The sequence below is a fragment of the Trachurus trachurus genome (assembly GCF_905171665.1).
Source record: "Trachurus trachurus genome assembly, chromosome: 9".
Taxonomy (NCBI): domain Eukaryota; kingdom Metazoa; phylum Chordata; class Actinopteri; order Carangiformes; family Carangidae; genus Trachurus; species Trachurus trachurus.
In genome coordinates this window covers 12,320,248-12,341,893 of record NC_139895.1, presented here as the reverse complement: position 1 = coordinate 12,341,893, position 21,646 = coordinate 12,320,248, and the positions used below count along the sequence as shown (strand labels likewise).

Genomic DNA, 21,646 nt, shown 5'->3' with positions numbered 1-21,646 from the left:
CTCCTCCTCCTATGAGCTCCACTGATCGCAGCTTGTTGCACGGCCGACGGACGCGCCACGTGTTGTGCGCTCTGCTCTCTCTCTCTCTCTCTCTCTCTTTTTCTCTCTTTCTCTTTCCCTTCCTCACCCACCTCTCTTCTTTCTCACATTATTCCACTTTTCACAGTCTCACAGCCACACATACGGTATGTTACTCACTCTGCCTCAGTCACAGTGTCTACTTGCCCGAGATACATGAGATATTTAAAGGTCCCATAATGTGTAAAGACAGATTTCCGTATCTCATTTTAAATTATAAAGCAGCTCTAGCTTCTATAATAATCTGTTAGCTTCTATAATAATCTGCTACACTTCTGTATTCATATTCATGTAAACGGAGCCTTAGAACCAGCCGTCAGGACTTCCCGTGACTTTGTGTTGTCACAACAAAGCGGTCACCAAGCCCCGCCCACCTGGAGCCACCACCCAACTTTGCAGAATTTAGCTTTACATAAAATCTGCTGTAATTTCCTCTAGAGTATAAGCACATACTGGACCTTTAATGACTTAAAACATGTTCTCTGTTTTATCCTGCTTAATGGTTCGTTCGGCTGAACTTCTAGCAAAAATGACAGTGATGATCATTTTCATTATAAACTAGTGCCCATAAAGTTTGAATAATTTTGGAAGAGATTGATCAATAAAGTTATACACACTTTATCTATCAAGAATAAATCACATTATCACAATCATTTCATAGGTTAATAGATTTTTTTAACAATTACTCACTTACTTTCTCCTTATGAAAATAGTCAGACAGTCTAGACGATATATTTTTAATGAAGGCTTATCATAAAAAAAGTTGAATTTCCTGAATCAGAAGTTAACTTAAGAAAAGTTCTTAAATCACTGGAATTAAAAGATATATACTAAGAGATACAAATAATTTGACAATTAATTTAAATCAAATTGATTTATTTTATCAATTTAAGTAAAAAAGTATGCATTCAAAAAGATAGGAAAATTGTGAATGAGTTTTATAATGAATTAAGCTTTCATGACATTTTGGTGATCATAAATTTGTTTTTTAATTATCTTGAATCAGTTCATGATTCAACCAAATGTTGAATAGAATTTGAGGAATAGTTAATTAATTTAGATAAACTAATTAAAGTTTTTTTTAAGTTGTAGCCTACCATTTGTTTCTGTGTCCTTAGCCTTGAGCCACGTCTATTTTCATTTTATGATAAATAAAAAAACAGATGTAGAAAATCCTCATGTTTGAGACTTTGAGGTTTTTGTTTGTTAAGTGACATTGATTAATGACAGACCAATGAATTAACAGACTTCAAATTAGACTTTTGACACTCCCTTGAGTTTTCATTTTACTCTTTTACATTACACATTGTTGCACGGTATTGCTGTTTAATTATTGATTAAATTCCTGCAATAAAACTGGAAACCAACACCCACTCCCATTTAAGAAGCTGAAATGACTGATGAGGAATATAGCTGCCAATTAACTCCCTGCAGATAAGTGATTTAATCAACTGCTCGTGGTTTAATTACTTCACTACGTTAATGTAACGTTAATAAAAATAAATCCAGACACAATGTTCGCTGTGATGTTCACTTGCACACAATATGGAAATTAACTGATGCATTTTGAAATGTTCATGTACAGCAAAAATGTTGTGCAGAGATTATTGTATTGGTAAAGCTGGACTTGTGTCTATATGGCGCCTTATAAAAAATAAAAATAAAAAACACTTGGCTTGAAAAAAAACCTTGAATGGAAATTAATAGGAGCCAGTTGCTGCCTGGAACAGGAGTGCAGCCAAAACTGTTCAGGCTTGGCTCATTGTGATACATGTGTGTAAGTATCTGTAGCCAAAACCAAAAGCCTGGAAGATACATACAAATATGAATTGTCAGCTTTGCCATTTTAATGCATTAATACATTATTTCTGCTGACTGAACAGGTTTTAAATGGACGTCAATACAGCTGTCATGATATACTGTAAATATACTATATATACAGTACTATATGGTATATACTGTATGTGTGTGTGTACAATGCAACACCTGTGAGAGCACATCTGTAAACTGGCTAACAAAGCATGTAATTGATGGTAATGTATTCTACTTCCCTTGCTGTAATGGAAACGTCCTCTTTGAAGCATAAAGGTATCCCCCCCACCCCCATACCGCCAACCCCCCACATACCCCCAACAACCCCCCACTCTCTCTTTGTTTTGGCTGAGTTACAGGCATAAAATGCTTCGGAGCTGCTGGATAGTGATGTGACTTATGGCTCATTAAAAAGCTATTAGCACAACAGAGCATCAAAGCTAAGGCCGGTGGCTACGCAGCCTTTGGCCCATGACAAGGCAATCAGCCCCCGGAGCCAATAAAGCTCACCGTACTAATCGGCTAAATGATGCGGCTGTTATCAGAGACATGATTAAAGACAATATCCAAGCTTTAAGCAGATTTAGCTGCTACAAAAGCATAACTGCTGCGTGTTAACATTTATTATTTTGCATTACAAACCAGTGCCGCAGCAGCTCAAGACGGGTTAAATGAAGGCCTGTCGAGTTAAGAGATGATTACAAATGGCCACAAAATACACTTTACATTTCCCACTGCTTGCAGAGACGAGACGGAAATCACACAGCTATAGCACCTCTTCCTGTGACAAAGTCAAGTGGTGGGTGTTGTGACTCGTGCTGCAGCGGGGTGATAACTTTACAGCCCTTCTTCTTCTTCTTCTTGTCACTCAACCATCATAACTCCTGGGAGCTGCTCCACAGAGCTCGGTCTCTGACAGACCATACTGTAAGAGCTGCAATCTGTGTGCCAAGGGAGTTTTTTTTTTTCTTTTACAGAAAGCTTTTCAATGCTTAGAGGAATTAAATATGTGCACTAGAGGCTGCAGAAAAACAAAGAGCAGTTCAGTGGGTATACGGGGGTTAAAGGGATAGTTCAACATTTTGGCAAATGGCCCATTGCCATAATCCCTATAGTTTTAGGAGTAGGTTTGTTACCTTTAATTGTCAGTGCAAACTATTTTTAGAACGGCAGAGTTGTTTTCGAGGTAAATTCATGCAAAACCAATGATGCACGTTGCCTTCAGGGACAGTTTTTCGGCAAGCAGTCTCTGCATTTGCCTCTAAAACAACTCCGTCTCATAACTTTCCGTTATTATCTCATAGCGTGGTGAATGTGCAGGTCACAACTTGTCCACCAGAGCGTTTTGGAGTTGTTGGATTGTGTATTGGATGAGTTTGATGAGGGAAACCAAGAAATCCCATGAGCCTCCACAGTGTACCTATGAGCAGCTCGCGGCTCTGCTCCGCCGTTCTAAAAACAGCTTGCACCGACAATTAAAGGTAACGAACCTACTGCTATGACTATAGCGATTATGGCAATGGGCCAATCTGCCAAGATGTTGAACTGTCCCTTTAGAGGATGATTTCTGAAGTGTTTGTTCAGGGTTTTTTTTCTGTCAATTTAAGGAGCTTTAGTTTAACAGCTGGAATTTTCCCATCATGCATTTAATAGCAAATCTTTTATTAATATTTATTTATAAGGATAACCCTCCATGGAAGATTTTGTCCTTGTTTTGTCCTCATTGTTTTTCACATCTGTGCTTTCCATGTTTTTGTTTGTGTATCTTGCGTCTTGTTTTATTTTCTGCCTCCCAGTTCAGGGACTGGATCCTTTAGAGGACCCAGCCTGGCAGCATCAACCGTTGGTAAAAGGGACGGTCTAGTCATTGGAGCACTCCCTGATTGCAATCAACGTCCTAACATCTAACATTTGAAAGTGGTTCTGAAGCCAGCAGGCTACGACAGCTACAGCGCAGAGCAGCCAACATCGTAGGTGGCAAACAATTAACGGCATGCAAAGAATCTTGGGATACGAGAGGCCACAACGGATGCACAAGGTGTAGTGTGTCGTCCAAGTTGGGACAGGCCTTGTTGCAACACTGTGACACTGTAATTGGCCTTCAAATGTGTCCTCTGAAGGATGAAGCTCCCGAACTGAGACATTTCCTCTGCTTGTTGCTGTTTTCATCTCTTTTTAAACTTTTTTTATTACTATTGTCAGCCGCTGACCACAGCACTGTCCTTCAGGATCAATAAAAGTGAATCAATCTATCTTTATATCTATATCTATATCTGAAGAAGTTATTAGAAGTTCTGCTCTCCTTTTTTCTTTTCTTTTTTGTCAGTCACCACAAATCCCCACCAGTCACAGTGATTATTCAGCGATTCAATTTCTACCTCTGCAGCTACAACATGTGTTTAAAGTTGCATGTGTTCGACGCCCCGCAGCAGCTCAAGGATTTTTATTTCATTATTTTAGACTGACTGATGGATGGTGCAATCTGATAACTGATTTTCCTTCTCCTTTTAGTTTTTTCTTGACCTCTACTTTCAGTTTGAATCACATTTTGTATAATTTAATTATTGTGGAAGTAAGAAATGGTCTTTACTCTTTTCCTGCCTCAGTCTTGCACATGTATTTAAAAAAAAAAGAAAGTTGACGAATGTCTAAAATGAAGCTCCTGCAGCAGAAATCACTGGACTCTTATGTCTGATTCAGGGAAAAACCAGGTTTCACACTTTAAGGACATTGAAGACATGCAGACAGCCAAATAATAATAATAATCAGGTATCTGAAGTGCATGTAATGGCACTAAGAGGGGTCTGATGGAGGGTACAGCCCCAGACACAGTGTTCTTATAATATGATCCTCAGACAAGATCAAAGTGAACCAGATATCGAACACTTTAAATTGGAGGGCAAACCACTAAAGTATTATTAATAATGATACTTAACAAGCACACGTTTTTCTCTAATGACACTCGAGCATCACAGGGACAGAGTCTGTGAGAGATGCAACACTCAGAGAGTCGGAGGACAACAAATCGGGCATCTGGTGCCGCTTAATCAACAGACAACAGAACAAGTGACAGTCGTGATTGTTAACGTGATTGGTTGGTTGAGTTACGGATTGATTAACACGCACACACACACACACATCTGTTGCACAACAGCTCCCGATACAGGACAACAACAACAATCAGAGCTTCTAGAGCCGACAAGGTCACTGTGACAAAGTCAAACGCTGCAGAAAAAAACCCCACTCTCCACGTCTGCGAGTCAGTTGTGACCGTGAGATGATGATTATTGTCAAGTGCAGGTATCATAACCACAGCCTGAGAACCGTCATCTCACCCACAGAACCGGTGGTTATCAGGAGGAGGAGCCCGTTTGTCCACCAGCTGCATCAACCGCAAAATGTAACAGCCACTTTTATACAAATGGACGGAGCAACTGAAACCTGCTGTTCTGCTTATTGAGCAGGATTAATCCTTACCCTACAGTACTGCAGCTTTAAACACATAGAACAGGATCTAATGTCAGGACGGATCAGAAAACTCTTTGTCTAGATTTGAGTTTGAGTTTAAAGGAATAGGTTACCAAAAAATGAAATTCAGTCATTATCTGGAGACCCGGGAGGCCGGTTCTTGGTCCAACGAAAACTTCATATGAGATTAATAGGGCCCAACACAAAAACGTCCATAAAACTACACAAAAACCATTTAATATTCCTCCACAGTGCTCGTCCACTGCAATCCTGGTTCTAGTACTGGTACTGGTACTGGTACTGGTTCTGGTTCTTTCGTCCTAAAGGGATATAGTCCAGAGTTTACCTGAAACGATGTCATTGAGGTAAGTCCGGTCACGTCCATGTGCATGGCCTGAGCGCGAGCCCCAGGCAGGTTCAATACAGGACTGTTTAGGCTGTAAAAATGTCCTAAATGACGTAGTTTCCAGTAAACTCTGGACTATATGTGGAGGAATATTAAATGGTTTTTGTGTAGTTTTATGGATGTTTTTGTGTTGGGCCCGATGCACTTTGAGGAATAAAAAAAACTACTCCGGAGTATTCATCAGCATGAGGGTGAGTCACTAATGACTGGATTTCATTTTTTGGTGAACTATTCCTTTAATGAACTCACTCAGTGATCCTGAAGTGTAATTATTGTTGTGCTTCACCCCCCCTACCAGCCCCAGTCATATGCAACAAGGCATCATAAGGGACTGTGTGGGGATGTGTGTGTGTGTGTGTGCATCTTCACCTCCTGTGTTTACAGCCAGCCTCTGGCTCTGTCTCTGTGGTAAACACAGTCGGCTCAGGGGAGATTTAACACCGGCGTCCTGGAGGGCACAAATGAGGACCCCTGCAATCCCTGTGAAACTCATACATACACACACACACACACTCATATAGACACACAAACACACACATATACTGTATATATGTACGCCGCCCACAGGCCAGATTTCCATGGCGACTTTCAGCCAATGTCACGCAGCGATGCTAGGGCTCGGATCCCTCAGAGGAGCCGTGTCGTTAGTATGCTGAGCAGAGTCGACATCGCTGAGAGACACAAACCTGTCTGTCTGTTTATCCTCTTCACTCCTCCCTGCTATTCCTTTCTCTCTCTGTCTCATAACTCTTTCTCTCTGCCCTCAGTTAAATAGTTAAAAACAATGTTGCGCCTGGCTCAAAATGAAGTGAGAGAAAATTGGTTTTGAGCTCATCAACATCCTCGACCCTGCGAAAAGCAGAATAAAGTGAAGACTGAAATTCCATCTCTGCAGCAATTATAAACTCAGAAACATTATGATGATTGTTTATCAGGCGAAAGATTTTCACCCTTTGACTAAATATTTTTGTCGTCCAATAAAGCGTGTTTTCAGGATGAAAGACGCCTCATCTCATCTCATCTCAGGTGTTTAACAAGTGTAAATCTGTTAATAAGCAGTAGATGGAGGTCGGGTCAGAAACTCCCACACTGTTTTGCTTTTCACGCTCTTTCTCCAAGTTAACAACATATATCTGACAAAAAGATCTTGTACAGTATATTTGCAGTGCACTCATGATAAACACTCCTCATCTGAATATTTCACCCAATTTCAATTGTATTTTTTCTTCTTTTTTGTTGTTGTAGAAAAGTCAATAAAACCGATTGCAAACTGTCTGTTTTGTTGAGTATCTTATTGAGTGATGTTAGTCAAATAAAGTTTCTCCTTCTCAGGATATCACGCCAATTTAACATGACATCTGTTAATGGCCAGTGATGTGGGTCATTTTCAACCATCATAATAATTGTTTAATCAAATATTATTTAATCAGAAGTGACAAGGACAAATCTGAGGGCACTTAAAAGGGATTTCTGTGAGATAGTCTCAAATGTTGTTTGATATCATGTGAGTGTGCAGTTATGCCATTCGACTTAAAGTGTTCCCATTTCACTTGTACATGGTTAAGCCTTTGAGAACTACACTTGTTTTTGATTTATGGGAAACACAGCTAGTTAAAAGCTGGAACAGATTTACACGGGATATACAATATAAACATGAGCTTAAAGCTGCTTAAGGGAAAACAAAATGGGAAAAAAACACCTGCAACAGAGAGTAATCTCCAAGGATGGTTCGTTTTCTACTGTAGATTCTCTGTGTACGACCAGCCACCGGTAACGTTATGTGGATTTTCTGTGAATGATCCTGTTTATGATGATGATGATGATGATGAGGATGATGAGGATGATGAGGAGGAGTAGGAGGAGAAGGAGGGTCCATTGTTGATGTTTTGAAATTCGTCAGTTCACATCTGAGTGGGTGAGATAAACATTTCTCCGCAGCCTCAGCCTCAGCCTCAGCAGATCAGGAAGCAGTGAAGCAACGAGACTTGCTAAAGTGTTTTGACTTCACGAATCACTGCAATCACAATCACAGAATATTCATGACCTGCTTAATAAACCCTCCGACTCAGAGCAGCGACTCGTCTCCTCTCCTGCAGGAGATTCAATTTTTAAAATGTTGTTTTGTCACATATTTGAACAGTAATTTCTGTTTTCTCTTCCTTTTTTTATTTTTTATATCTCACCACTTGTCTTTCTTATGCAACTCTATCTGGACCTGTGGACAGGCGGTCCACTCCCACTGTATCCAATTATCTCTGCACGTCCCCTCAGTCGATAATGACTCCGCCCCGGTCCGTCCACTCTCCTGTTCTCAGGTTTATTTGTGCTGCGTTCCCTCTGTTGTCCTCAGCCTCACTCAATCACACGTCTCTATTTGTTCCTTGCATGTGCTGCATAAACAAAGTCTCTTATGTAACGTAAAAAAAAAAAAAAGCCAAAGGAAACTCTGAGCTGTCTACTGTATAGGAGCACACACACACACACACAGATGATTTAATTGTGAAAACACTGAGCAAGAGACGGAGGGAGAGGTGTGTGTGTGTGTGTGTAAGAGAGACTGTCACCAGGCAAGGCTGTCTCACGTTAACGTTTTTGGATTAGGTTTATTTGCTCTGCCAAGTCACAGAATCTCCAAGGACTCCAAAGATGCAGGCAGGGAAAACAAAAGGTTTAAAAAACATCAAATGAAAACAGGATTTCAGAAATATTGTTTGAGTACAATCCCATCCAGGGACATTTTTTTTTTCTTTGGCATGAACCAAACTTTGTGATATTTCTTTTATCTGGGTATTTAAATCTTCTCTGTTATCATTCTACTTCCTGGTAGTGTACAGTATGTAACTCTGCAGAGATTAGAGTTATTTTTGCAGACAAACTTTCACAATCTGAGTTCAATGGTCATAAAATGATCAGAATCAACCTTAAAAAATGTTTATTATTGCAGAACGTGAACTAAAGATGTTCATTATTTGTCTCTTCTTCTGTAATATGTAGGTTCATGCAGGAATCTGTATTTTCATGGCAGCCAGTATGTGTGTGTGTAAATGAAACTTGAGTTCTACAGGTTCTGCGTCTACATCTGAAAGTAGGTCTGTATTGTAAGACCTCCTCGTCCACCCCGAGGAGCCGTGGACTCTTGTGAGCCACAGCGTGTCCTCCTGCTCTTCATCTCGTCCCTCTGCTCTCCTCCTTTCTACTCCTCGCCTTCTTATTTCCCTCCACACAACCCTCTCTGGCTGCTCCCTTCTTGTCCCCTGTCGCTCGGTTTGAAGTCTGCCTGGTCGGTGCAGCGATCTCATCTCTCGCGGTCTCGTCTTTGGTTTGCAATGCGAATATGAATGTGTGTGTCTTTGTATATGTTTGTGTGTGTGTGTGTGAAGATTCTCCAAGGACAAGGGAGTAGCTGCATATGGACAATTCCCCAAACTGAAAGACAGAATAATCTGTGTGTCCTGCTTTGGAAAACATACAATATGATAATTTTCTGATCTCTCTCTCTCTCTCTCTCTCTCTCTCTATATATATATATATATATATATATATATATATATATATATATATAAATGTTTAAAGTTTGTTCTCCCACTGTATTCATTAATACACTGCCCATCCCAAAAAAATTAACATAAAACCAAAAACCACAGTCCTGTCACCACACGTCATACAGCTGGAGACCAAAGTCATCAGGTGCATGCTGGGACTCCACTCAGCCAAATCACAGGAAGCTGTAGGACACCGGAACGTGACGATGTGTTTTATTGTCATGTTTCAAAGCCACACGTTACAATGTTAATGTTGTTCTGTGTGAGCTTCAGGGCCGGCTGTTGTAAACCTCATCTCCTCTACTCCGCTTTGCTGACCTACCTGCCAGTCATATACAGTATCATCATCCACAAGGGAACGATCAAGGTCTGACTCTCCTGGGAGTTTGTCTTCATTAAAAGCCTGTTTGAATCAATTTTCCCTACGTTTTATTATTAATATTTTTATTATAGTTTGGGGCAACACTTGACTGAGTTTTTAATCTTCTGTCATCACACACTGAACAAACTGAAAGATATGAAACAAACTGATTTATGCAATTCGTGGATAACTGTAAAGATATAACTCTTGACTCTATTCTCCCAACTCTTCTCGATACAATAATTTCACACCCGTTAATGTTGCCTGTTCTGCTCTGTGTAGGTTTTAAACAGGATTATGGGGTATCTTGTAAACTGAAATGTAATTATTTTTCTGTTAAATTACAAGCCTTTTTTCGGCATGAAAGAATATAAAATGTCTTAAAAGGAAAATAGCTGTGAACTGGACCGGTTAATCTTTACTTGTAGTTTCAGGAAGTAACAAACATTATTCAATGCATAAAGCTCAATACAGTATAAAGAATGTTTGTGTTAAAGCTCCATACAGTATAAAGGTAGATGTCCATGTGTAGTGTGATTATAAAGCAGCTCTAGGTTTTATATTAATACTGTGAAAGTATCAAAGCCTCAGTCCACAGAGAAATGCACCCAGCCTGTATTCAGAAACTGAGCCTTAAAACCAGCCGTCAGGACTTCCTGTCACTTTGTGATGTCACAACAAAGCAGTCACCCAAAGCCCCGCCCACCACCACCTGGACCCACCATCCATCGAGCACTTGCAGGATTTGGTTTCTCTGAGTGTTTTCCCTGAAATCTGCTCTATTTTTATCTAAATAGTCAGAAATCAGCCAATCAGAAGAGAGACTCAGAGCCTCCTCTCTTCTGATTGGCTGACACCGACCTGTTCTAGGAAGAAGCTGAGAGATGAGATGTAAAATTAAATCAGATGGTATTTGGGTCTTAAAACCACATATATATCCTCTTATGAATCAACTCTAACACAGGGCAAGAGGAAAATATGGATGTTAAACTGTTTGTTTTTTTTTGTTTTATGTCTGACCCCTCTTAACTGCCTGAGGTTCATATGAGTGACAAGGGTTTCATGAGATAGAGAATGACCTCCATTTAACAGGAACTTGTAATCCTTTAATTGGGGTTAAAGCATTAAAACCATCCACATATGTCAGCGAACTGTGAAGCTCTTTTCTGGGTCACATTTCAAATTATTCTACAGAAAAAAATCATAACAAAAGCTCATTAAGCACAAAGATTTCTTTTTTTTTTTGACCTTTCAAGAACTTCTCAACTATTCAACCTCTCTATGCTGAAACAGCTCCTTCGTATAGGACTCACAGTGGAACATAAAAGGTTTTCATTCCCTGCTCATTACCAGTGTGCGAACAAAGCAAAGTTAAATTTATCGACTTCAACACAGAGCTCTGCTTTTGTTTTGTTTTTTCAATGGGGGAACGAAACGCTTCTGTTGTCTCAGCTGTTGTGTGATACACACCACAGGCGTTACAGTAAAGGGTCAGGCAGAGATTTTCTCAGAGTTTCTACCAAGAGCGCTTAATGGACAGATAAATGCTCTGAAGTGCTCTTAAGAAAGGTTGAAAGCCAACACTGCAATCAGAGGTAGGACTCAACAAGGTGCTCAATGTTTTGCCAGATCATTTTCTTTATCAGACAGTTAAGTAGCACTGTAACAATGGCTTTTAGCTTAAGTTTGACATGTAGGGAAATACACTTATTCACAGAGGATCCATGCCACTCTGTGCAGTCATTAATATGGAGCTGGAGCCAGTGGACAATGAGTTTATGTTGGTCTTTTATAGTGACTTCACTGTCATAAAAAAATTGGTGTTAAGTGTTCGTCCAAGCTGTGGTGAGTTTTTTTTTTCTTCATCTTGACATTTAGACCAAATCAAACCTGTTGAATATAATTGCAAGTTTTACAAACAGTGACGTTTAGTGGCTGTGTAGTGTATTATCCACCTGAAACTCTTTACTTTTATATTTTGAATTATCTGTGTTCTTTTCTTGCTTAAAGAGAATGACCACTGAGGTGTGAACTAATGCTTTACTTGGTCAGATGTTAGTCTAATGATAATCTATGGACCATTTGGGTTAGAATATCCTTTTCTGGAGAGAAGGTGGAGTTAGAAAACATATATAAGATTAGGGCTTTGGGCCAAGTGTAGAGAGATCTCACATTGGCACCAGAGATGCTCCAAGATTCGATATTTTTTGACACTGTTCTTTTCTTGTAATAAACTCCTTTTTGATTGCAAGTAAAGACGTGTCGGCGGTGATCACTTCTTCTCATCAACACATCAATACACCACAGCTGCAAACAGGAAACAGTTGATAGTAAGTGAAGAATGAAAGACTGCGAGTCCTTTAGTATAAAGCCTGCGTTAAAATAGGCAAGTACGGTGGCTCTGAGAGCTCAATAAACTGTGACCTAAGAAAATACACAAAGACACAAACATGCTGCAAATTTAGTTCTGCGTAATCCATTCTCCATCTCATGTTGTTGTTAAAGAGTAACAATGACGGTCTTGTTTTCTCCAGGCAAAGTAAAAACTTCTTCTCGTTTATCAATCAGTTTCATTGCATCATAATTACTTCTCACATTCATTAAATTAAACTCAAAAGTACTGCACACCGAGATCTGTTGTTGCAACACCAACCAAAGTTTGTAATCGGCCTCATGGTTTTAGCAGCAGCTGTCATCCAAAGAGAAAATCTCATTTCTATTTTCATCTTATTTCTACTTCTGTTGTTTCTTGTGCCCCGGCTTCAAAGATCGAGTCAAGTGCATTAAATAGAGAGGCCAAATTAGAAACACTGTTGTCTTCATTTTCCATTTAATTAAGACAGACCGGAACCAGAAATGACTGGAGGGAAAAATAATTAATGCACAATCAAAAGTAATCATTTGGCGCAGGGAGAGCTTTCCTCCTTTTGTGATTCCTCTGAGCAAGGCATTTACTCTGAGTGGCTCATTACTAAATGAGTTATCAGACTGTACAGGACTGAAGAAAAACAAAACAAAAAAAACAACCCAGATATAAAAATAGTTTAAACTCATTATACAGTCAGTGAAGCCAATGATGGTATTTCTTCCTATGCAACAAAATACTGAAAATGCAATGCTGCAGCAAAAGAATGGGAAACCCAGGAGACTTGAGCTCTCAGACAACTTTGACCAAGGTATCAGACCAGATATTTACTATTTACACACTGTGATAGTGGGGGGGGGGGGGGGGGGGGGGGTAATTAGGTATTAACTATGTAGAGTGCCCATGCATTTGCTGTGGGCCCTTTTTCCTTTTGTGTCAGTTTGAAATTGTAAAAGATGACATAGAGATCTTGTTTAAAATGTAAAGGGAATGTGTCATCTGTAACTTAATACCTTTTACCTTTTGGAGATGATTTAATTTAATTGTTCACATTAAGAGATATTTTGCTTAATTGCAACAGATATTTTGACCAGGGGAGTGTCCAAACTCTTGCATGACACTGTATTGGTTCAAAAACAGATAAGAAATATGTCCACTGTGTGATCCAGACCTTGATTTGGTCGCTAACTGGGTGGTTGCTGTTGTTGTTTCACATAATGAAGGCGGGGGATGGGAGCAGAATTACACCTGAAATAAGTGACTAATGATCATATACCGTACGTCTGATGAGTCAGATTAATAATAGACCCATCATTATGAATCTATTCGACAAACATAATCTAGCTCTAATCTGTGTTGCTGCTAGGGGAGACATGTGGATTAAAATACACACTTTGTCAGACAGTTTGTGCTCGAGTTGACGAAGCTCAACTCTGTGGTTTATACAGTGTGTTTTGGTCTCTATCCTTCAGTCTAAGCACACACACACACTCACACGCACACATACACACACTTACCATCAGCTACAGCGATGGCACCTTAATCATGAACAAATGTAAGGTTGTGTTTCCATAGAAATGTGACATCGTTGCCATGGTACAATCCTCGCTACAGAGACAAAAGACTATTTTTGTCTTTATGGGGATAACTGCTGACCAGTGGTAAACACAGATACTCCTCCATCCAAACATCAATAACATCGACTGAGTATTGGCTTGGTGTTGATTTTATCTCTGTCTGTCATTTTTAAAAACAACGCCAGCAACATCACACAATCTAAAAATGACTGATACCTGCACTTGGAGGAGAGACACGCTCATTATTCCCTCATCCTGATTTTTTTTTCATAATAGCTTTTAAATTAAATCTACAGCCCTGTCGCACAAAAGTGAATCATTTCTGAAATGAGTTCAGCAAACAGTTTGTTTTTCTACCTTTTCAGGTCATGAATGAAAAAGTCTTGGTAAACGTGTATATGAATAAAAAAAATGTACTAGATAACAGATAGAAGGATGCATGGGTCATGTTTTTGACAACCACGGCTTCAAGCTGGTTTATCAAAAGGAACATTGTGCATTGAAAGGAGAGGTCTGGAAAGTCAACTATCAATAAATGAATTCAAATTGATGATAGTCAAAAGCGACAGAGATAAAAAAAAAAATTCACAAACATCACAACGATTTCAAGGATAGACCGATAGACTTAGGCTGTAGGAAGCCACTGTTGATTTATGGATGTTCAATAGACTGTATAGTTAACAAGTACAAGTTCCCTTCACCTGTTTGCTGCTGAACTAGTTCATCCAACACCTGAAGTTTGTCTCAGACAATTGTGGGGGAGGAAATAAAAGTAATTGTCGTTCAGCTGAAAGGATGTCGACATCGTACACATACAGAAACGATGCTGTGCGACTTCAGAGCTGAAAGTGATTTTTTTTTTTTTTTTTGTAACAGTAAATTGACTGCACTTATATAGCACTTACCTTGTCTTATTGACCACCCACAGCACTTTACACAGCGGGCTGCATTCAACAAGTCATTCACTCAGTCACACACAGCGCTCTTCTATCACAGACACTGATGATACATCAAGTACATATTCATCAAGGCAATTTGGAGTTTTGTCCAAGGAGGAGAAGAAGAGCAAACCAGCAGCCTGCTGATCAGTAGATACTGTGGTTTATATTTACAGTATGCGCTGGTTTGGTTATTTCATGGTCAAAAGACTTGAACACTGCACATTAGGTGTAAAAGTAAATGTTTTTACATGTAATCAACACCATCATAATGACTATATAGCATTGTTACTGTGATTTCAATGTTGGTGAAGCAGCAGTTTAACCCCTTGTTGTTCCAGTCACATCTCTCTGATGCTTCCCTCTCATATTAAACAGGATCTAGCACTCGACCTAGAAATGCCACTTAAATAAGCTACACTTCATCACCAAACTGAGAAAGTTCATCTGTGCTAACACACACACACGCAGAGAAAACCTCCAGCCTGTGCTCCAAGGTGAGCATCAAACAGCGGATCTCTTGTGTAACTGCTCTTGATCCTTCCTCTCTGGGTCTCTTGGACAAGATCAGAGGTGATATTTAAAGAAATGATCTATTGCTGATCAGCAGCTCGGGACTGGTTGAACTAATTATTCTCTCAGATCTGTGCTGAAGTGGCCGGCAGCAGCAGCAGCAGCAGCAGAAGCAGCTGCAGCGGCAGCAGTGGTGGCAAAGAAGCATCCTCACCTGTCTTTGTCCTGCTGGTACCAATCAACCAAACCAAACCAAACCAAACCAAACCAAACCAAGCATATCACAGTAGATTTATTGAAAATAATCAACCAGAACCACTTCTATATTCTACCACAGCTCATTTCTGACACAGTTTGTGTAAAATACTGCTGCAGAGAAACACTGGAACATTGACAAATCTGCACTAATAAGACTTCCTGTCAGATCCTCTACTCAACAAGAGAAGCTCTGCAACATTGTGTCTGTTAAAAACATCAAATATGCGTGTTAAATCTCAACCTTCACATGAAACTCAACATATAATAATGTGGGTGTGTGCAACTTTGAATTGAATATTTAAATGAGCAGATTTAAATGAGCCGAACTGCATTTAGAATGAACTGCTGCTAAATAAGACCGGATGCTGCGCTATTTAATAGACGTCCTGGATACGTCTAAAAAGCAAGAGAGCATAACAGAAGGTTTTGTCTGCAGCTGAACTTGGACTATTTTAATTGAAGAGAAAACAATGTCCTGCTGCTGAAGAATCGGAGAAAATATAAAGTTTGTGAGAGACATCAGGGCCACTGCAGCGACTCCTACTATCATAATTGCTGACAGAAATCCTGACAAGCTCCAAAACACCAGATCAACTAACCCTCCATGCCTGGCAAATACGTGTTTCTTTCAAATTAAAAAGTCTGCCTATGTAAATAGGTGGAGGGAACCCTAAAACTCTTCTGACTGTAATTTTCCCTACAATACCTGTTGGATAAACAATTCAGTCACAAGTTTTTTGATCGGACCTGTCGTGAAATAATAAACTGACCAAGTCTGGCGCTAAAGGAAGCAGGTGGGTGATATAGTGTAAATCAAGGTGACATGTTTCTAGATGTTATTACTAAGATGACAGGTCCCATTGTAAGACAAAAGTCTGAGGTCATCTGAGCTGTACACACTGTGCTTACTAGTGTATTTATAATAAATCATAGTATTACCATATTATTGATACAATCTATCATAATCCTGTGTTTTCATCTTGGGCTTGTGATAAGAGAAGAGTTTCAGTCTCTCTCTCTCTCTCTCTCTCTCTCTCTCTCTCTCTCTCTCTCTCTCTCTCTCTCTCTCTCTCTCTCTCTCTCTCTCTCTCTCTCTCTCTCTCTCTCTCTCTCTCTCTCTCTTTCTGTTTTATCTCTGTGTTCCTGTTTGTCCTTGACATTATTTCACAGTCGCTGCGATCAGTCACTACTAATAAATCAATTTCAGCTGATTCCACTTTCCACTAAATGCAACAGTTCTTACTAAATATGGTTGTTTCTAACCCAGTCAAACAGGAACATGAGGAGCTTCTCCTTTACTCTCCACACTGTCGTCTTCATGTTCTTGACCCATCACCTTGACCACATCTGATTCAGTCCCATAACAGAGCAGACACTTGTCTGAAGCCTCCTCAGAGGGCTTGTTTAGACAGAGGGATGGGAGTCATGACAGACAGCGCACCAGGTTTATGGGTGAAGCAGACAGTAGTGCTGCGGAGCCATAAATAATCTAAAACTTTATTGGTCCCTCTGTGGATATTCTCTCTAGGTCAGATTACAGGGTCAGTGTTGTGTTCAAGGACACTTGAGCGAGGCAGATGTTTGTCAACACAGGGCCGTGCACCTGTTGTGTATCAATCTATGGCCCAGATAAATTTCACTTATGGTGTTTGTCAGTACATGCTTCCATCATTATCATCAGAACGAGCAGCAGATTACTTTGAATACTACACACATACACACACATACACACCAGTCACTCATATTTAAGACCAAGTGGAGAAGGTCAAGCTTTGTGCCCCCCTGCATTTTTGCACAAATACGAGTTTAAACACTGGCTGAGCTGAACTTATTCAACTTGTTGTACAGTCACTTTCACACAAATGAAGCTCCTGATGGATAAATAAAGTGATTTCAAGTTGAGTGTCAACTTAACTTTCAGCATCTCTTGAGATTTATAACTTCTCTCAGGACTAAAATAAAAGGAGACATGTTGCAGACACAAACCAATTATTTAAACGGGTATTTGATCTGTGTAAAACTTTTTTCTTCAGTTTTTTCTTCAGTTATTTCCTTTGTTTTCTCTATCCAGTTGCACACACAACTTAAAACTGAACAACAAATTGTACTATCGAATGAACTGATTAAGGCAAGGTAGGTGAAGGCCACAACAATACACAAAGTTTTAGTCAAAGACATATTCAAAATAACACAAAAGGACAAACAAACAAAGAAGGAAAAAGAAAACCCAACAGATAATCCACACACAACTGTAACATTTGTATCATATAGACGGACAGACCCCAACACCACAGCGAATGTAAACCACCCTCAGGTGGCTGCCTCTATAATCTGAAGAATCGTTTTAACTCGCGGGAACCGTATCTTGGAACTAAAAACTTTCTGTAGCAGCAGAGTGATAGCCAGATCTCAAGGAACTCACGCTGAAATTGGGTTTTTCCAGATCAAAGCAGAAATCCTTAAGGAGCACAAAATTGGTGCAAATTGATGTAGCATGACTGGAAACTCAACCAACCCATGAGGGTAAAGAAAAGCAGAGGAAATATCATTATGTAAGAGAGGGGAGAGAGGATATGTTCATGTGGCTGTGTATTTGAATGTGTGCATGGTATTTTACTGATATGACTTGATATGCATTATTTACATACAGTATGTGTGTGTGACTGTGGAAGAAAAAGAGACAGACAAAGAGAGAGCAGCTGGTGTGGGCAGACAGAGAGAGACTTCCTACCTCAAGGAGCTGCACTCTCACTTTGTTGTATGCTTTCAGCCAGCGAACTTTGGATGGGGAGCAGGGTGGAGGACCTTCTTCGAAGAAACTGAGCGAGATAAAGCAAAACAGATCAATGGCTTCAAAGGGAAATAACTTTTGAGAAGATGACAGATGGGAATCAATATGAATAAATCAGTCAATAAAAATTGAATCAATGCCCTGGTTCTGCAAAAGGAAGACTTTGCATATACAAGCCTGCCCGAAAACAATACTTTAGCGCCTTAATGAAGTTTAAAACTGTTTAATTGTGGCACCCATCAAAGCTTTCTTCATAACATGCCTCAAATGGAAGTTGTGAGATGTGAAAGCTGACATTTTCTGCTTTAATTTTCAATGGAAAATTATATATCTGACACCCCATTCTTGTCTAAAACTAATGAGGATCCATCAGACTAACTCAGGAGGCTGGAATTAGTCCTTGTTCAAACCCGACACAAGATAATTATTGTTATGAGATCCTGTAATTGGCAGTGAGCAAACACCAGGTGCAGGTACCAGTCCTCCGAGGCCATCATCGTTGTAAATGCTACCTAAAAATGTAAAGCTAGATGTTTACATTATGGACATACCAGATTTTAGTCTGAGTCCTGTTATCGTGGCTGTCCAACATCGGTTTGGGCAGGATTACAGAAGAGTCCTTCAGATCTTTGTTGGAACCCGGCTCTGGCAGTGGATGGCGCTCTTTCTCAACCTCTCCTTCCTCCTCCTCTTCTTCCTCGTCCCAGGTGGATGGCTGGCTGTGGAGAGGGGGATGGCGAGGGCCGGAGTCTGGACCAGGGCGCTCCTCCGGTTCAGAGCTGAGCTGGGAGCTGGCTGGGCTGAGGTTGCCCGATGAATCAAACCGACTGCTGTCCGCTGGGCTGCAGAGGGAGGAGACTGTTACTTCAAATTCTGTGGTGATTTGGGAAACCAACGTGTAACTGATGAACTAATACATAAAATCAAATGGTTTCATGCCAAAATTCAGTATTTATAAGAGTGATCAACATTTAACAATGAATTGAGAACATCTAATTTTGGAATAAAACCTTTTGATTACTAAATCAAGAAATAGGTAAAGGAAAACTCTTCAGGAGAAGTAGGCTGAATGAGGTGAGTGAAGAAGGGACAGCCATTAGAACATGCAATATGTAGGTAACAAGGGGGGAAAGTCTCTGTCTAAAAGCCTGAGCATAAATGGGGATTAAGGAAATAACCTTTTTAGTACAACTACTTCTAACACAGCACATTTACAGGATCCACTAGTGTATGGACCATAAAATGACAAATCCAAAAACCGGCAACCTTTTAATAAGATTGAAACCGAAACGTTAAAAACTCTCTTTACCTGGCTAATAAAGATCATAACTGACTAACTGAATAGGAGAGTACTGGATAGCAGCTGGATGATTGAGATTGCTAACAAGGAGAGTGGCTCCATGTTTTAACTGTCATGATTTACTTTGTCTTGGGTGTAGGCCAAATTATTTCTCAGTGGTCCTTTTATTCCAGTGTCCAGCCTGTGAGCGTGGTGTGCACTGCCACACCTTCATAAATCTATCAGAGTTTGATTCATACAAACAAATTGGCTGGGGCTTGGAGAATAATTCAGGGGAGGCTTTATACTTGCTTCACAAGTAAAAAGCTAATAAATAAAGACCATTGGTTTTCTTCATTCAGTGCACTTCCATCACTGTCAGGGAAGCTATTACTGAGGTGCTGTATGTACAAAATAGCTCCACTGCATTTAAACATAATGGCGAGTGCCTTCCAAGCAGATGCAATCATTTTCTTTCCTATGGTTTTTATCATGAAATTTACAATATCTTCCGAAGAAATGCATTTCTTTGAACTAAATGTCTAAATCTAAGAATATGCTGAGGTGAAGTTGTGGGAAGAGAAAAGGGAAAAATACAGCAACTAAAGAACCATATCAAATATGGTCTAAATAAAAATAGGAAGAGTGGCAAGGGGGACAAACACTTGTCTATGCTAGCATGATAACTGAACAATGCCATTTATCATGCAAATTGCACTAGCCTTTTTGCAGCCTCCTTTGTCAACAGGTCCTTTGGTTGCTCTGTACCCAACTCTGCATGCACGGTGTCAGGTGTGTCAACTCCACTCTTATCTACCTCACAAGTGGTAATATTTAACTGCGGTTTGTCCAAACTTTCTGCTAGGGACTCTGAGTGAGAGGGGAGGCCAGACAGTGGCGACTGAGCTAAGGTGTCACAGCTCCCTGTTTTTGAAGTTCCTGCTTCTGTATCACTGACATCTGCACTTTCAGTGTCTCCAGAACCCGGAGAAAGTTTCTCAGATTCTGGTTCGCAAAGTTCATCTGTAGGTTTTGGACTTTGAGGCTGAGGTTGTACTGTGACCACAGGAGGGGCGGGTTCTGGTTTGGGTGGTTCAGAGCTCCCAAACATGGAGCCAAGTTTCATGCCAAACACAGATGGTGGTTCCTCCTTTCCAGCGGGTTTTTCATCCTGGAAAATACCAGCTGAAATGTTTTTAAAACCAGAAAAGAGACCACCATCCGTTGGTTGGGGCTGTGGTGCCTTTGGACCAGTGGCTGGGGATGGAGTTGTAGAGAAAAGGGATCCAATAGAAGATGTGCCTTCAGCAGCCACAGACATAAAACCAAATTTAGGGGCAGTCAGACCTGGTAAGTCAAACATGCCTTTGGTTTCAGGAGCAGCAGGTGGTTCAGCTTTGTCAGGCACTGCAGAACCTGGTTCCTCTTCATGCTTAGTAGACTCATCAACCTCTGCTTTTTTCTCAAGGTCATCAGGTTTCATGGTGGATTCAGTAACTGAACCCTCTTCTTCCTCTGCTTTGTCTGTTCGTTCAGCTTCTTCCACTAACCCCTTTTCAGGAACCTCAGGGTCCTCAGAGCTCTTAACAGGTTCATCTCCAGATAAAGGCGTCACCTCTGTATCTGTTTTTTCTGTGCTCTCAACAACTTGTCCAGGCTCAACAGATTGTGAAGGCTCCTCAGATTTTGTTGTCTCAGGACCTTTAAATATACCAAATAGGTCACTGGTAAGGGACTCTGTAGCAATGCCAGTTGGTAGGCCAAAGAAGCTTTTCTGCTGTTGTTGCTGCTGCTGTTGTTGTGGTTGTTGTTGTTGTTGTGGTTGACGAGGAGCAGGTGATGATCCAAAAAGTGAACCAGGTGAACTTGAAAAAAATCCACCAATAGTTTGTGGTTTACTTTGAGTGTTTGGGGTAGAAAACATTGACATAAAGCCAGAAAATGAAGCTTGTTCTGGGGGCCTCTGTGGTCCTGGCTGCCTTGGTCCAGCCATCCTTGGTCCAGCCATTCTTGGTCCAGCCATCCGTGGTCCTGCCATTCTTGGCCCTCCCATTCTTGGATCTCCCATTCTTGGATCTCCCATTCTTGGCCCTCCCATTCTTGGATCTCCCATTCTTGGCCCTCCCATTCTTGGATCTCCCATTCTTGGCCCCCCCATTCTTGGATCTCCCATCCTTGGCCCTCCCATTCTTGGATCTCCCATCCTTGGTCCTCCCATTCTTTGTCCTGGTGGACCAGGTGGCCGAACCATGTCTGGC

At 40.5% G+C, this 21,646-nt stretch overlaps 1 protein-coding gene across 1 annotated transcript in view; it reads right to left on the bottom strand.

The window, feature by feature from the left end:
- LOC310992017 (protein unc-13 homolog B-like) overlaps positions 1–21,646 on the bottom strand; it is a gene marked incomplete at its 3' end in the record, with an annotated part of 189,869 nt that overhangs the window by 99,137 nt on the left and 69,086 nt on the right. The window contains exons 10-11 of the mRNA XM_083979974.1: positions 18,661–18,951; positions 18,050–18,137 (exon numbers count right to left, since the gene is read on the bottom strand). Coding sequence (XP_083836100.1) covers positions 18,050–18,137; positions 18,661–18,951 — 379 coding nt within the window. The remainder of the gene's footprint in view (positions 1–18,049; positions 18,138–18,660; positions 18,952–21,646) is intronic.